Below are 16,805 nucleotides of genomic sequence, written 5' to 3' on the forward strand. Positions count from 1 at the left end.
AAGCGTTATCTAAGCCACAGCCTCAAAGTGGCTTACGGCGGCTTGATCTGACCCACAGTTCTCAGCTGTAGCAAATTACTCAGCTGTCAGTTTAGACGCACATTAATGCGGGACGTCACTTCTGTTGTGCTTCTTTTGTAAGAAAACAAGCAAAAACATATACCAACACGAGTCTCCAAGCTGGTCAGTTGCTGCTAGTCAAGAATAGCCAAACTAGCTGGTGAAGCTTAGCTGGTTTTACAGTTTTTTAGGGGTTCAAGCGTGTAGCGCTGAAAACCTATTGTAATTTACCCTTTGCAGGGAGTTTGATTGACAGGCGATCTGACCAATCATTATCCGCCATCCGCCGAATCCACCATTTTTGCCTGACAAAGCAGTCAGGAGAATTTAGATTAACATGGGAGGATTTTAACTTGAAAAACTGAGTGTACTGATGTCTTTCTGCGGTTAAAACAACATTCCTTCTTATGTTTATTCGGTTAACTGAGGCTCTAAAGCGATCTGTCAGCCACATTAAAGAGCCACAAAACAGTATTTATTGTTATAATTTCTTTAAAATATGACCAAATTTGAAAGTTGAGACTTTGTTTCATATCAAAAGTAACCTGGTCTTTCCTGTCTGTCGGCGTGTTGTCAGTGTCCTCTCTGCTCCGTGATGTATTTTTCACTGCGTGAGAACATGGTGTGGCCCGAGAGCGGCGTAGCTTGTTGTACATAGCAACAGTAACTAAAGGGGGCGGGTCTTTGTGAACGGTCAATTGTTATAATTTCCAAGGATCAGCATTCTCCCCTAAAAGTGATAGGAAAGACCAAACCATAAGTCGTAGACACTTGAAACTTCGAGGGATGGTAGTACCCACCCCGTCTACAACGTCACCAAGGCTTGCCCCAATCGGCCTGATGGTGGCGCTACAGCGATCAAAAGTCTGTAATGGCTCATAATTCCTGAACCGTTCCATTTTGGATTTTTCTAAAAAACCTACTTTTGCGAACTAGTCCTATAGTTTTTTGCCTGATTAGAACTAAACCAGTACAGAAAGATTCTCTGGAGTCTTATTGTCAATAGTCATCACAAAAAGAAAGTCGAAATTTCGATTCACGTCCATGACGGGATGCCAGAACATTTGGAGTGGCTGTGGAAACTTTTACTAAAACTCTTGAACAGAATAAGATGATTTCACCAAACTCGGCACACCTATATATGGCATGAAAAAGGATGCAGTGACTGGCCACTTGGTCAACTACAGCTACACAACAGTCAGTCCGATTGACTTTGTCAATGACGCGCTTGTCCACGAATCGGCCAATGAAATTTGAGCGGGTGTCATACAAGGTTAGCGGAGGCCGATCGGAACGAAACCCGCTGGGCCTGTGTGACTCACGGCCCTAGAGGCCTGTGAGAAATTAGAAAGAAATCGCCAACCGTGTTTTTCACATTTAAAGGATTGTATCACACGATTTTCCGATGGTAGAACTCCTCATTCTGAGCAACTTTGCCTCTAGAACCAGCATTGTCAAACGAATCGTTCGTTAAATATTGGAGATTATTTCAAAAACCTACTTTCGCGAACTAGTCCTAGGTTTTTGGCTCAACCTTAATAACTGATAAAAAGCTTTCAAACATAACCATCTATGATCTATAGGTGGTTACAGGCTTGCTAAATAAGCATGTGCTTAAAGCGCTTGAACCCCATTAATAGACTTTATGCACAGCTGCACTACTTCCGGCAGCTCCTTTGTTTCCTGTCTGCCATTATTGGACAAACTGATTAATCCAGGTGTGTCTGATTATTGTTATTGGTCAGGCACACCTGGATTAATCAGTTTGTCCAATAATAGAAGACAGGAAACAAAGGAGCTGGCTAAAGTTCACAAAGTAGTGCAGCTGTGCATAAAGTCCATTGCTGCTTGCATCTGTATTTTTATTCACTACGGTACTATTTTTAAAAGTAATGTGTACATTTTCAAAACTCTTAGTACAAAACTCCCGACTGGTCATTCTTGTCACAAAGCTAGTCATTATTTTGAAACCTGATCTCATACTTTCATTCTAGATGAAGATCATTGTGGTGTACATTCTCAAAACTCTTAATATCCCTTAAATCCTGATTTACTCGTTACATCATAAGAAGAATGGCATCTACGCTAATTTTAGTGTCTTTGTTTATCCCGAGGTTTTCCCGCAGCCTGCCGGATCCAGGCCGTATCCAGATCTGACGAAGGACCTTCGCCTGGACCCGATGTCAACGCAGTGCTGAAGTGCCAACTAGCCTCTCCCTATGGAGGATCTCTTTATCACTCTTCAGATAAAGCATTCTGGAAAATGTGCGTATCTCCCCCGTAGTGATAAAATAAAATAAAATTCTGTATCAAATTTAGGACAAGTAGTTTAAGGCTTGGTTTGTAGAGAATTACAAACATGCGCACATATATTCAAACGCACATAACTATAGAATTAATTCTTGATGCGCACGTGAGCGCCATCAGTGTTTCTCACAGGGTTGCGTTTAAAGTCTGTGTAGAGAGAACCGTGTCGCCTTAGCGGCCCCTAATTTAATAACTAATTATCCTTTCGACGGAAGTGAATCAATCAAAACTAACTTTAGCTGGAAAATAACATTATTCAAGAACCGCTATAAAGCGAAAACAATCTGTTACCTTAAATTATACGTTTATTACTGTGAAGCCGCTTTGAAACAATCTACATTGTTAAAAGCGCTATATAAATGAAGATGACTTGACTTGACCTGACTTGACTAATACTAATATCAACAGATCATCAAAAGTTGTTGTTTTTCAAACATTTCAGCATATTTCCGATTGTGTTAGTACAATACACAAAATCACAAAGTATCCTTTTCACTACACTGTGTGTGTCAGAGAGAAAGAGAGAGAGAGATGTGAACACAGAGCAGGATAGAGTTCAAGGGAGAGTAAACAGTCAATGACTGTATAGTAACATCATATTGATCAGAGATAGATCAGTAGATGGGAGACAAATGGCATCAAATACAGCATTTTACATTACGGTATGTATGCCATGTGATACTGTAAACAGAATGCCATGGTAGAGACTGCCACATTACTGTAACTCACCCTTATAAAGGTCAACTATAGACTTGTATTGTACAGTGAAAACATTTACTGTATTGTCAGCAAACTCTGTTGTGCAGAACCTCATGGCAGTTTTATAACTTCATCACACCTTTTGATAACACACAAGATAGATACTATTACAAAAATTATGTATTCAATTACATAAGTTAGGTGTATTTTCTAATGTGGCAACTGAAGCCTGTATTACTGTAATTAATTCAGCAACAAGGGTGATTTGAAACATGTATCTTGCATTGTTTGCTGTTGAATGAACAGTGTTAAAAGTACGAAACTGAAAGAAGATCATCAGGCTATTGTGTTTCGGTGGTTAAAGCAAATGTTCTCATTACATATTACAATAATAATGTGTTGTGAATAAACAATGATTATGTGGACTGAAATGTGTATAACTGTAACAAAAGCATGCAATCAGGTTTAGAAAGAATGACTGTGTTACAAGTGTGATCCGTTTAGATTAGTTTCAAGAGTTTTGAAAATGTACACCTTGTGAAAATACTAAAGCGAATTAAAAAAAAACTGTAATACAGGCTACAGATGCCACATTAGAAAACTTGCATTTCCTAACTTATGTAATTGAATCCAATAGTATTTAGCCATTGTGTTATCAAAACGTGTGATGAAGTTTTGACACGGCCATGGGGGTTTTGTGCTATAAAACAGTATGCTGCCAATACAGCAAATGTTCTCACTGTATATGACTCAATCTATAGTACTGTTTTATATATTCTGGCCGTCTCTACCATAGTTTTGTCTCTGTTTACAGTATCATATGGCATACTGTAATGTAAAATGCTGCTCTATGTTCACAAATTGCAAATCTCTGTCTGTCTCTCTCTCTCTCTCTCTCTCTCTCTCTCTCTCTCTCTCTCACACACACACACACACACACACACACACACACACTTTGAACATAGTGGTTCTTATCTATAAATCACTTATGAAAGAATTCATAACATTTGTTTACCATATCCGAAGTCGCAAACAAGTTCTATAGACACGTGTCTACAGAATCAATATCTATAGAAATCTATACGTACTTGCCAAATGATTAATTGATTAACCATTAAGTTCAGTTGGATTAAATAATAGACAAATGTATTAAACTGAACGAGAAGAGATGCAAAGCAGAAGTTATGAAAGGTGGTTACTGTAGATTAAATATACAATATAACATTATATTGAAACTTTAATTTCCCAACTGGGATCAATAAAGTACTACTACTACATCTACTTCTACTTATACATGAAACGTATTGATAAAACAACTTATTTTGTGTAGTGAAAATTATTTTTTGTGTATTGTACAATTGAAAATATATGGAATATTTGAAAAAAGTGCCCTTTTTTATGATCTGTTGTGATATTAGTATAAGAGTTTTCAATTGCTTGTGAAAATTGTGCCAAAGCAATTTTAAAAACTGTGAGATGACCTGAAGTGGTTGATGCCTAGCTCACTCTGACCAAGTGTTGTAAATACTGCACTACATCAGCAGTGTTCTCGATGGCTTTACTCTCAGAAGACAAACATGTGATTACAAATGCCACCAAACATAATTGCAAACTTTACAAATTGAATTAAATTAAAGGGGTATTTATTTGAATTCAATTGTAAACGGCTCATAAACACTTGATCACTAGTAAAAAAAAAAAAACTGAAATAACCTTTTAAACATGAAAGTTTTATGCAATCATTTCAGACATATCTCCGAACCTTTTTGGTAAACAGGGTTCTTTAAAATCTAGTCGAGAACCCCATTGAACCTTTTTTTCTAAGAGTGTATTAGAGGATCATAATACTTGTCATTTAAAGTAAAAGTTCTGTCCCCATACAGTATTTCTGAAGCTTTCAGATGAGCCTTACAGCCATTACAAAGACCATTCTGAACATAAAACGAGTCATTTAAATTACAAATCATTTCCTGACCTTTGATCAAACTGATGAGTGTTGAAAATAACACTCCTTCAGCTAATAATGCAAAATCAGTGTGTGTCGTAGATTTGTAGGTGAATGACTCTCACATTCTCTCAAACGTAATCAAAGTCAGAACCGTCTTAACTAACTTTCACAAACCCACGGTTATATTGTGTCTTCAGAAGCGCTACACACACACTTGTTCTTCCTCCAGCTTCTTCATTTGTTTCTCTACTCTTGATTGTATTCACTTTTTCAGCAGGATATTTTACGTTTAATAAACTTGTAGAGACTCTGATCATGCAGCACGGCTGGTTTAGCCCGTCCTCATCAAAATTAAATTTAGAAAACCAAATTCTCTTTTTAATATGTATCTTAAATTTTTATCTTATGCTTCATGGTTCACATCATGGCACTATTTTTGATCTATTTTCATTGGTTGAGGAAAAGAGGATCAAAGTAGTCAGCCATATGGTCATACATTTCAATATACGTATAGCTAGCTTGTGTTATTGATAATTGTACAAAGCCAATTGTAATATTTCATCCAACAGACAAATCTTGCGTGCGTGCGTGTGAAGTGATTAAATATTGTTAAATTTTTTGTTATGTCTACGCAATTTTATGTACATCTCACTTGCTTATTAAATTATATAATGCTAATTATTTGCATGTTTTTGGGGAAGATTGAACTTGAAAACCTCTGCTTAAAACTAATTGAAGCTCTTAATCCTTATCAATTCATGATTTATCTGTTAAAGAGCATAAACTTATGAAACAAGTTGTTGGCCATGTGATTTAAATTATTACTGTTTAAATATTATAATGCATAGCAAGAACATATGATGAATTATAAGGCATTATGAATGCATTTTAATGCTTTAGGAAAACTAATTGAGATACTATTATAGTTTTTATTCATATTTTAAATTAGTTTTGAATTTTATATTTTACATTTAATTTTATTATTTGAAAATTTTAGTAGTATCGGTGGAGTGTTTTTGTCATAACGATCACATTGGACAAAGGACAATTTCTTAATAGCAGTCTCTTTTTTTTTAAAACAAATTGGTTGCACTTTTTAAGGCGTCCGTGTTACAGTGTAATTATACATTTAAGTGAGTAATACTAATTAACTACATATAAGGGTTAGGAATAGGGTTTGGTTTAAGGTTAGTTGCATGTATGCATAATTTATAGTTATTATTACTACAGTAACTACGTAGTGTCACAAGGACACAGTAAAATAAAGTAGCAACAATTTTACTGGGATTTTAGAAAGAAATCACAACTAAAATTCCTGAAAATTACAACAGAACACAAGTCATTTCACTGAATGCTCACTACTCTGACCTGATAAAACCAACAGATCCATTAAGGATCATTGAATGGGAGGCGTCATCATGTATATTATGGTCATAATGCATTATATCTATGTCACCCTGCAGGCCATCTGAACTCCAGCTGATGAGAGAGAAGTGAGGACAGAGTTCAGAGGAATACATCCTCCTGGACTTTTTCATTAGTGCATACACATGATTTTGTCCAAAGTGCAGAAACTGAACCCACAGCCATGGCACCATTAACACGAGGATGAGTGAATTCTTTTCAGGATGGATTCACTCTTAAAAAGTTTACACTTTAGTCCACAAGTGAAAATTCTTCAGTTTTGGACTATATCAGCATTGCAATTCTGTACAAAGGGTCACATGATCACTGACACTTTAGTAATAGTGCTGCACATCATTTGTGCACTTTTTTTAATATACATGATTTTTCTTTAAACTTTTCTTTATTTAATTTTTTTCTAAATCCTCAAATGCTTTATCTTATATCTCAGTTGAAATGAAAAAGAAATCAATTATTTCCCCTTTTTTTTTTTTGTGGACCTTCAGCTTTTCTCTGTTAAAATACGGAAATCTCAATATCTGAAGAACCTGCAGTAGGCTATATTGGAACAACAACTTGTTTAAAGGAACACGCCGACTTTTTGGGGACTTTAGCTTATTCACCTTATCCCCCAGAGTTAGATAAGTCCATACATACCCTTTTCATCTCCGTGCGTGCCGCAACTCTGTCTGACGCACCCACCGCTAGCCTAGCTTAGCACAAAGACTGGAGGTAAACGGCTCCAGCTAGCATACTGCTCCCAATAAGTGACAAAATAACGCCAACATTTTCCTATTTACATGTTGTGATTTGTATAGTCACAGCTTGTACAAATAACAAGGTCACATGAGACACAGCCATCTTCTAACCGTATACATACTGGGAACTACATACTGGGAACTATATTCTCAGAAGGCAAAGCACGCTACTTCTGCGGAGTGATTAGCGCAACACTCTGCGAACTCTCGTTTCCTCACCACGGGGCTTCTCAGGTGCTGCGAGCAAATCACTCCGCAGAAGTGATATAGTAATGTATAGCACTGAGAATATAGTTAATATATAGGACTAAAAATATAGTTCCCAGTACGTATACGGTTAGAAGATGGCTCATACATGTCAATATACGTATAGCTAGCTTGTGTTATTGATAATTGTACAAAGCCAATTGTAATATTTTAACAGACAAATCTTACGTGCGTGCGTGCGTGTGTGTGAAGTGAGTAGGTAAATATTGTTACATTTTTTGTTATGTCTATGTAATTTTATGTACATCTCACTTGCTTATTAAATTATATAATGCTAATTATTTGCATGTTTTTGGGGCAAGATTGAACTTGAAAACCTCTGCTTAAAACTAATTTAAACTCTTAAACCTTATTAATTCGTGCTTAAACTGTTAAAGAGGTAAAGAGCATAAACTTATGAAACAAGTTGTTGGCCATGTGATTTAAAGTATTACTGTTTAAATATGATAATGCATAGCAAGAACATATGATGAATAAGGCATTATGAATGCATATTATCATTTCATTATTTTATTTTATTATTTGCAAGTTTATTATTTAGTAATATTGCTGTGTGTTTTTGATCACATTGGACAAAGGATAATTTCTTCATAGCAGTCTCTTTTTTTTAAACTATTTGGTGCACTTTTTAAGGCGTCCTTGTTACAGTGTAATTATACATTTAAGTACTGAGTACTTGAGTAGCCTATAGCCTACTGAGTATGTACAGGTGAAACTAAAAAATTTTGAATATTGTGCAAAAATTTGATATTTAATATTTTTGATTATTATGGCTTACAGCTTATGAAAACCCCAAATTCAAAATAAGAATAGCCATAATCATCAAAAATATTACAAATGAAGACTTGAAATATCTCACTTTACATGTAATGAGTCTATAATATATTAGTTCCACCTTTTAAGTTGAATTTTTGCATGATATTCACATTTTTCGAGTTTCACCTGTGGGGGAATTACACCTGCAATGAATTGGGTTCGGAAACTCTACAAAGATGACTAAATGTATTACCCACATCAACTTTTTAAACCTGTTTTAAAAAGGTTTAACATTATCGTTTTAAATGGAAAAAAAATAAAAAAAAAATAAAAAATGTATCTTACATGTAAACTCCGTTAATTGCAGCACTGCGTCCACACATTTCCATTTATTGCGCTGATGTAAATCCAAAATCCCAAACTGATCCATGATGGGAATAACCCCAATCCCAGATAAAGTATTCCGTCAAGGACTCTGGATTTCTCAGACTGTCTCTGTTGCTGTAGGTAAATTGTTGTTCGTTGAAATCTGGATTCCGCACAAATGCATTAGTACTCTTAAATCCCACACAACGCTCATTTTACGTGTTTTACGCGATCCAGATTTAAAGTTTATCTATATCCCAGCATTCACTTAAGAACGAACTCTGTATCCAAACGTGGTCCGTGCTTCCCATTGAAGATGTGACTGAATTTTAAGCCATTTACGGGATGTGTCCAGCTTGTTTGGCGCACAGCATGAGTTTGCGCGTCTCTGCATGCGCGCGCCCTAGAGCTGCAGCAGGATTACGCGCATCACAACCAAACATTTGCGCGCGCCAAATTAGATAATAAGCAAGAAAAAAATGACTGTGCGATTCTTTAATTGCAAACTTGTTTGTTTTGACTGGTGCCTAATGCAGAGTTCACTTTGGGCACGGCTGGTTTGTCCTTAAAGGATGGTTTTAACGTCAGGATTTGTGTTTCCAATGACTGCCATATCTATAAAAAGTAGTAAATATATGTTTTTACTTTTTCTTAAAGTTGCACTCAACTACTTGCTCTATTTAGTACAAAGGATCTATCTTCAAACACTTTTGGTTTGCTTTCTTCTATGGCGTGATCGTGAATATCACAGCTTGTACTTTAATATGAAATGCATGCGCTAAAATTCATCGAAGCAACACGAAAAACTCTTTAGCGTTTAAGAATTGATTTATTATTCAGCATCTCCCTCTAGTGGCCTCAGGGAAGTCTTTATGTTTTTGAGATTTCTGCTTCTGTTTTTAACATATAAACCACCTTACGCACCCTAGCACCTTGCTGTTTATAATTTTTTTTGGCATAATAATCATGGTCATATGATATTGCTGGGCTTGTATTATTGTAGGCCTACATTATCATTTTCTGTAAGCTAATGCTTGCCTGGTGTCCTGTAATACTGGTGCTCTGCCGGAGGTGGCAGCACTGCAGCGCGTGAGTGACGGATATACTCACACCGCGTGACAGACAGCGAGGAAGAAGCGTCCAGCTCGCAGTAACAAACATTTGAGCATTCAGGTGTCGGTTTTAGTGTACATTTTAGTGAATTAAAGAGAACCATGTCTGAAAGAAAAGTTTTGAATGTAAGTACCTCTTTGTTTACTTCTATATTATTATTGTGCTGCGGCTTAAGGTGGATTAGTGGATTAGTTATCTAAGATAACCATTAACAGCATGCTAATGAAGTAGCAACGCAGTGTATACATTTATTAGGTTTAAGTATTTATTTAAGTAATGTTTTCTATGCACTTAAAGTACATAAATAACCCTGAACTGAACACACGTAACGGTTATTAAGATGAACCTCGAAATAAGTTTATGTTTACGAAGTTACGCTACTGTGGTGAACTGTCACTTTTACAGCATTTCTTCTTGTTTTTCCTCAGAAATACTATCCTCCGGATTTTGATCCGTCTAAAATCCCTAAACTCAAACTGCCCAAAGACCGTCAGTATGTGGTCAGATTGATGGCACCATTTAATATGAGGTGAGAGAAGTTTTTTATTTATTTATTTTTATATAACTATTACCAATATCATACATCGTTTGACATAGAAACACAGGTCTATCATATAATGTCTAGAATTATAGCAGAATATTAAACTATTTCATACAGCACTTTATGCAGCTTCTCAGCTAATGATACAATTACATAGAAGAACAATATACACTACCTGTCAAAAGTTTGGAAACATTACTATTTTTAATGGTTTTGAATTAAGTCTCTTCTGCTCATCAAGGCTGCATTTATTTGATCAAAAATACAGGGGGAAAAAATTGTTAAAATAATGGTTTTCTATTTGAATATACTTTAAAATATAATTTATTCCTGTGATGAAAGCTGAATGTCATCATCATTACTCCAGTCTTCAGTGTCACATGATTGGAAACAGTTGTGCTGCTTAATAATTTTTTAATAACCTGTCCTGTGATACTTATTTCAGGATTCTTTGATGAATAAAAACTTTAAAATAAAATTTTTTTCCCCCTCTTATTTAAAATATAAATATTTTGTAACAATATACACTACCGTTTAAAAGTTTAGTGTCAGTAATTTTCTTTTTTTTGCTTGTTAAAATAAATGAATAATATTAAGCAGCACAAACGTTTCCAACATTGATAATAAATCGTCATAGTAGAATGATTTAGAGGATTGTGTGACACTGAAGAGTTATGGTTGCAGAAAATTCTGCAGCACAGAATTATATAATATTTTAAAGTATATTAAAATACAAAAAGCATTATTTTAAATTGTAATAATATTTCACAATATTACTGTTTTTTTCTGTATTTCTAATCAAATAAATGCAGGCTTGAAAAAAAACCCTTCTTTCAAACACATTAAAAATAGAAATGTTTCCAAACTTTTGACTGGCACTGTATATCACTGTAAAAATAAAATCGAAAAAAAAAAAATGATTAAAATACAACAAGCTAAGTTATGGTATACTGAACATAATACTATTTTAATGGCAAAGAATCTCTTGATTTCTCTGATTTGTGAGGAAAACGTGTGAAGTTTAATTTATTAGAGATTATATTTCATCTTTCAGATAATAATACTTGCTGTTTTGCAGGTGTAAAACATGTGGAGAGTACATTTACAAAGGGAAGAAGTTCAATGCTCGTAAGGAGACCGTTCAGAACGAACTGTACATGGGGCTTCCCATTTTTAGATTCTACATTAAATGCACCAGATGTTTGGCTGAGATCACCTTCAAGGTACTGGAATGATCACGCACATCACACCACACCGCTTCAGGAGATCTGTGTGTTTGTTCAGTTGCACTTCATCTGATTGGTGTGTTTCGCAGACAGATCCAGAGAACACCGACTATGCCATGGAACACGGAGCAACACGTAATTTTCAGGCTGAGAAACTGCTCGAAGAGGAGGAGAAAAAGGTCCAGCTGGAGCGAGAGGAAGAGGAACTCAATAACCCCATGAAGGTCTGTTAGAAACTTTAATATCATAAAAGACACGTGGTCTTTTGGAGGTTTTGTCAGGGGGTTATTGTTTTATTCTGTGCTATTTGTGTTAAATTTTTACTTTTACTTCCACTTTCCATCTGCGTATTTTTGTGAAAAAAGCATTTAGTTTTTTCCGTTGTTTTCCACATCCCTTGAACACAAAACCAGTCACATGGGTAAAAAAAAATTAAAATTGAGATTTATATATCAGCTGAAAGTTGAATAAATAAGCTTTCCATTGATGTATGGTTTGTTTGGATAGGACAATATTTGGCCGAGATACAACTATCTGGAATCTGAGGGAGCAAAAACATTGAAACATTGAGAAAATCTCCTTTAAAGTTGTTCATTTATGTTCACGATTGTGCTGCATTCACTCACAAAAATAAATGTTTTATATATTTATGTTAAAGGGGCTATATGGAACTTTCCCCCCAAAATAAACGTAACAATAGCCTTTTTATTTTATCATTTATGACTCAAACATCTCCTGATGAGCATACTGACACCTTGTCTGCTCACAGTGGGTGCACGTATAAGCCTGTATCCTATTTTTCCTATTTTCTGTCGGGTCGGATTTTTCCCGCGCTGTCTGCGGATGTGACGTCAAGCGCGTTCATGTTAAACGTTTCAGATAACTCAGAACACTTATCTCAGACAATATATGTATTTGACTGTTCTTACCTCTGTAAACATAATGTTGACCTCCTTGCAGCAGATGACTTGTTAAGTGTGCACGTACAAACGCGCGCTGAGAGAGCGAGCAGAAAGGAAGAGCAGTTCTGTTTTTTGGCCACAGGTGTAATTTTCAGAAAAACGCATATAGCCTCTTTAAGACATTTACAAAATATCTTCATGGAACATGATCTTTACTAAATATCCTAATGATTTTTGGCATAAAAGAAAAATCGATAATTTGACCCATACAATGTATTGCTATTGCCACAAATATACCCGTGCGACTCGTGACTGGTTTTGTGGTCCAGGGTCACATATGGTGTACATAAAAGCCTTTACAGTGTCTTTGTAAGCAAGCCATCAAAACCCTATACAAACGTAAAAGCTAATCTCCCTGAACGCCGTCACAGGTCCTGGAGAACCGCACACGGGACTCAAAGATGGAGATGGAGGTGCTGGAGAACCTGCAGGAGCTGAAGGATCTGAACCAGAGGCAGGCGCGGGTGGACTTCGAGGGCATGCTGGATAAATATAAAGATTTGGAGCGGAGACAGAGAGAAAGAGAGCTGGATGAAGACGAACGAGAGACCAAGTACGAAAAGAGAAAGGCTTGGACTTTTTGCTTCTTAGATTTAAAAGGATAGTTCACCCAAAAATTAAAATTATATCATCATTTACTCATCCTCAATTTGTTCCAAACCTGTGTGAATATCGTTCCTCTGCTGAACACAAAAGATTATATTTTAAAGAATGTCAATAACTAGTTGATGGACCGCTTTGACTTCAATAGTATTTTCTTCCTACTATGGAAGTCAATAGTGTTCATCAACTGTTTGGTTACCCATTTTCTTCAAAATATCTTATTTTGTGTTCAGCAGAAGAAAGAAACTCATACAGGGTTTGAACAATTTCATTTTTTGGGTGAATTATCCTTTAATGGTGGAATATTTGAACTGTTAAAAATGAATGTCACGCTACAGGTCCAATTAAAGGGATAGTTCACTTTAAAATGAAAATTCTGTCATCATATACTCACCCTCAAGTTGTTTCAAACCTGTATAAATTTCTTTCTTCTGCTGAACACAAAGGAAGATAATTTGAAGAATGTCAGTAACCAAACAGTTAACTGGTCCCATTGACTTCCATAGTAGGAAAGAAAAAATACTATGGCGGTCAATGGGACCAGTTAACTGTTTGGTTACTGTCATTCTTCTTAAATGGCAAATTTTATCAGAAAAAATTTGAAATTAGATGAAAATTAGATTTTTCACCAAATCTGGCATCATGCATGCCCTATTTGATCTAAGGCCTAATCCTGGCTTAATCTAAACCCTGTATGTGAAACCCTTAATGTCAAGATTAAGAAACATGAATTATATAGTATATATATATATATATATATTCTGTGATTTTGACTTCTCTCTTGCTCCTCATAGAGAGATGTTAGACAGAGCTCTGATTAAGCGGCTGAGGGACTCGGACTCTGAGGAAGAGACGGAAAATGCGAAAGACGAAGGCAGGAAACACACGGCTGATAAACCCACAGACATCCTCACTACAGACGGGAGCGCAGGATCACAGGTCGAGTGAAAGACAGTAGCCTTTATTCTACTGTTTTATTTAGTTTTTTAACAGTTTCACTTTTATACATTATAATCGGGGGAAAAAATATATTACATGGCTCTGGAAAATACTCAACTCTGATTGGTCAGTTGTGACATGCTGTGATCAAATATTTTTTTTGCTGCTCTCAGGCAAGCAGTTTCCTACATTTACTACAGGTCAAACATTTGAAACGATTAAGTCTTTTATGCTTAGCATTTATTTGATCTTAAATGCGGTAAAATCAACAATATTGTTTAATATTATTACAATTTAAAATAACTGTTTTCTATTTTAATATATTAAAACAATTAATTTATTCCTGTGATCAAAGCTGAATTTTCAGCACCAGTCTTCAGAGTCACATGATCCTTCAGAAATCATCCTAATATGATGATTTGCTGCTCAAGAAACATCTCTGATTTTCTTATTATCAATGTTGAAAACAGTTGTGCTCTTCTCTTCATATTTCTGTGGAAACAATGCATTCTTTGAACAGCACTTATTTGAAATGGAAATCTTTTTCAAAAAACCTTTGATCAATTTTGTGTTAAGTTATTTTAAATTGTAATAATATTCCACAATATTGCTGTTTTTACGGCATTGTTGATCAAATAAATGCAGCCTTGGTGAGAAGACTTCTTACAAAAACAAATACGTAATTATTCCAACCTTACGGTAGTGTAGCTGTGTGCTAGTTTCATGTTTCTCCTATCACTCTACAGTCAAATCAATATTTCATAATATTTGATATCAATATTTAATTCTTTATTTATTTATTTATTTATTTTCCAGGTAGCCATGTAATAAGCTGGATAATGCACTGTCAGCTGACAATTTTTTTTACTTTACATTATTCTTTATGTTCATATAGGATGATCTGTGGTCCTAAACTCATATGCTTCTTATTAATTTGTGCTGTTTTTCCTCCTGAACTCACAGGGCTCATCGTCTGTGGTCGTGAAGAAGCAGAAGCTGGAGAGCTGGGAGAGGAGTGTCGGGAGTCTGGGCGGGAAGGGAGCTCTGGGGTCTCTGGTGGTGAGGAAGAAACCACAGGCTCCTGACACACTAAAAGGTTCATGATCTATTAAAACTAGTCTATCTGTGATTTCTCAAAAGTGTCGGGGACAGTCCGGTCAGAACGAGTGTGTGGGGGGTGTAAGCGGCAATAAACAACATTATGATTATAAAATAAATAATGCATTCACTCAGTCGTTTAAACACAATAGCACATTTTGGGGTCAGGAAGACTTTTTAATGTTTTTGAAAGAAGTCTCTTCTCACCAAGGCTGCATATATTTGGTCAAAAATACAGTAGAAACGGTAATATTGTGAAATATTATAATTTGAAATGACACTGTTATTTGAATTATTTTCAAATGTAATTTATTCCTGTGATGCAGAGCATCATTACTGCCATTTTTTCAGGATTCATTGATAAATAGAAAGTTCATAAGAACAGCATTTATTTGAAAAGTTTTTGTTTGTTTGTTTAATGCAGCCTTGCTTAATAAAAGTATTTTTCTCTTTAAAAACAAATTTACTGACCAAAACTTTTGAACACAGTAGTGTATATATTAATACTACTACTACTACTACCAATAATAATAATATTTAAAACACCAAAATTGCAAATGGTTATATTCTTGACGACTTATTTTATTAATATTATTTAATTAATAAATTGATATATATATATATATATATATATATACATATATATTTTATTTTTTTTATTTTTAAACAATTTTTTTATTTCTCTGGAATCGAGGAATGTGGATTGCGAAGCTGTTTTATATATATATATATATATATATAAATAAATAAATGGGTGTGGACAAAATGTACCATTTAATAAAATAAGGGGCTTGAATAAATTATGCCTGTCCAACTACAGTTTTCACCAACAAACCCTGATGTTGGCTTATTGGCCGCAACGCGTAGGTGTGCCGTCGCTTGTCACCTGTTTTTAACCTGTGCCTTGGATTGTTTTTTCTTATGAGTGAAACCCTGATATTTGCGTATCAAACTCCCTCATTCCTTCACATCTGTTAACCTGCGTTTTCTCTGTGTTTCCGGATCCTTCAGGGGCCGGTGCTGCCAAACCCGCGTCCTCCACAGCCTCAGCTAGTGCTTCCAACGGGCAGCCAGTCAGTTCATCGCTCAGCCTCTTGGGGGCGTACACGGACAGCGATGACACCAACTCTGACTAGGACGAGAAAACACTGTGTGGTGTTTTTAAATGTTTATTTTCAGACCAGCAAAAATGACCTCTCTTTTCACAGACCATTATAAGTTTCCTTAACTTGGACTCTTTAAAAGTATAATTGAGTGATTTCTATTTTTCAGTGATGATCTTTTTAGCTGGAAAAGCACTGTCTGTCTATAAGAAGCTGTTTCCATTGCCTGGAATTTATTCGCTATTAGATCTGCGTCATCCCATTGTCTCTAATGTACTGTATAATGTGTTTCTAATGTATTATGCACTATAATGTAGTATTTGTTTCTCCATGTTAGTTCAGTCAATACGAGGAAATACATTTGAGGGTTACACAGTGAGGATAAGTGAATCTAAATCTAATTTATAAATCTAAATCTATTCATCTCCAATTGACTCTTTCATATTCCCAAACATCAAACAAATAAAATGTTCCTTGTGTTTCGTTTCCAAGCTTAGACTATTTTTTCCATTTGTTTTATTTTCAAATATTTAAAAAAAATTATTTCTGATATATTATTATACATTTGTTAACTGCATTAGTAAATGCATACCTCTAAAGCATTTATTCATCTTAGTTAATGCTCATTTCAACGTTTACTAATACATTATAGAAA

At 35.3% G+C, this 16,805-nt stretch overlaps 2 protein-coding genes across 3 annotated transcripts in view; one reads left to right on the forward strand and one right to left on the reverse strand.

The window, feature by feature from the left end:
• Window positions 1-8,885, reverse strand: part of scn12aa (sodium channel, voltage gated, type XII, alpha a) — an 85,254-nt gene extending 76,369 nt beyond the window's left edge. For both annotated transcript variants that reach the window (XM_079612766.1, XM_079612765.1), the window contains exon 1: window positions 8,545-8,885. The gene's annotated coding sequence lies outside the window, so the exon portion shown is untranslated. The remainder of the gene's footprint in view (window positions 1-8,544) is intronic.
• Window positions 8,886-8,965: 80 nt separating this feature from the next.
• Window positions 8,966-16,641, forward strand: yju2 (YJU2 splicing factor homolog). The gene is made up of 8 exons (XM_079612831.1): window positions 8,966-9,803; window positions 10,107-10,207; window positions 11,298-11,442; window positions 11,535-11,669; window positions 12,779-12,960; window positions 13,805-13,949; window positions 14,913-15,045; window positions 16,059-16,641. The coding sequence occupies exons 1-8, from the start codon at window positions 9,780-9,782 to the stop codon at window positions 16,181-16,183; spliced, it is 990 nt and encodes a 329-aa protein (XP_079468957.1). The 5' UTR covers window positions 8,966-9,779; the 3' UTR covers window positions 16,184-16,641.
• The last annotated feature ends 164 nt before the right edge of the window (window positions 16,642-16,805 follow it).

This window comes from Phoxinus phoxinus (genome assembly GCF_949152265.1).
Source record: "Phoxinus phoxinus genome assembly, chromosome: 5".
Taxonomy (NCBI): Eukaryota; Metazoa; Chordata; class Actinopteri; order Cypriniformes; family Leuciscidae; genus Phoxinus; species Phoxinus phoxinus.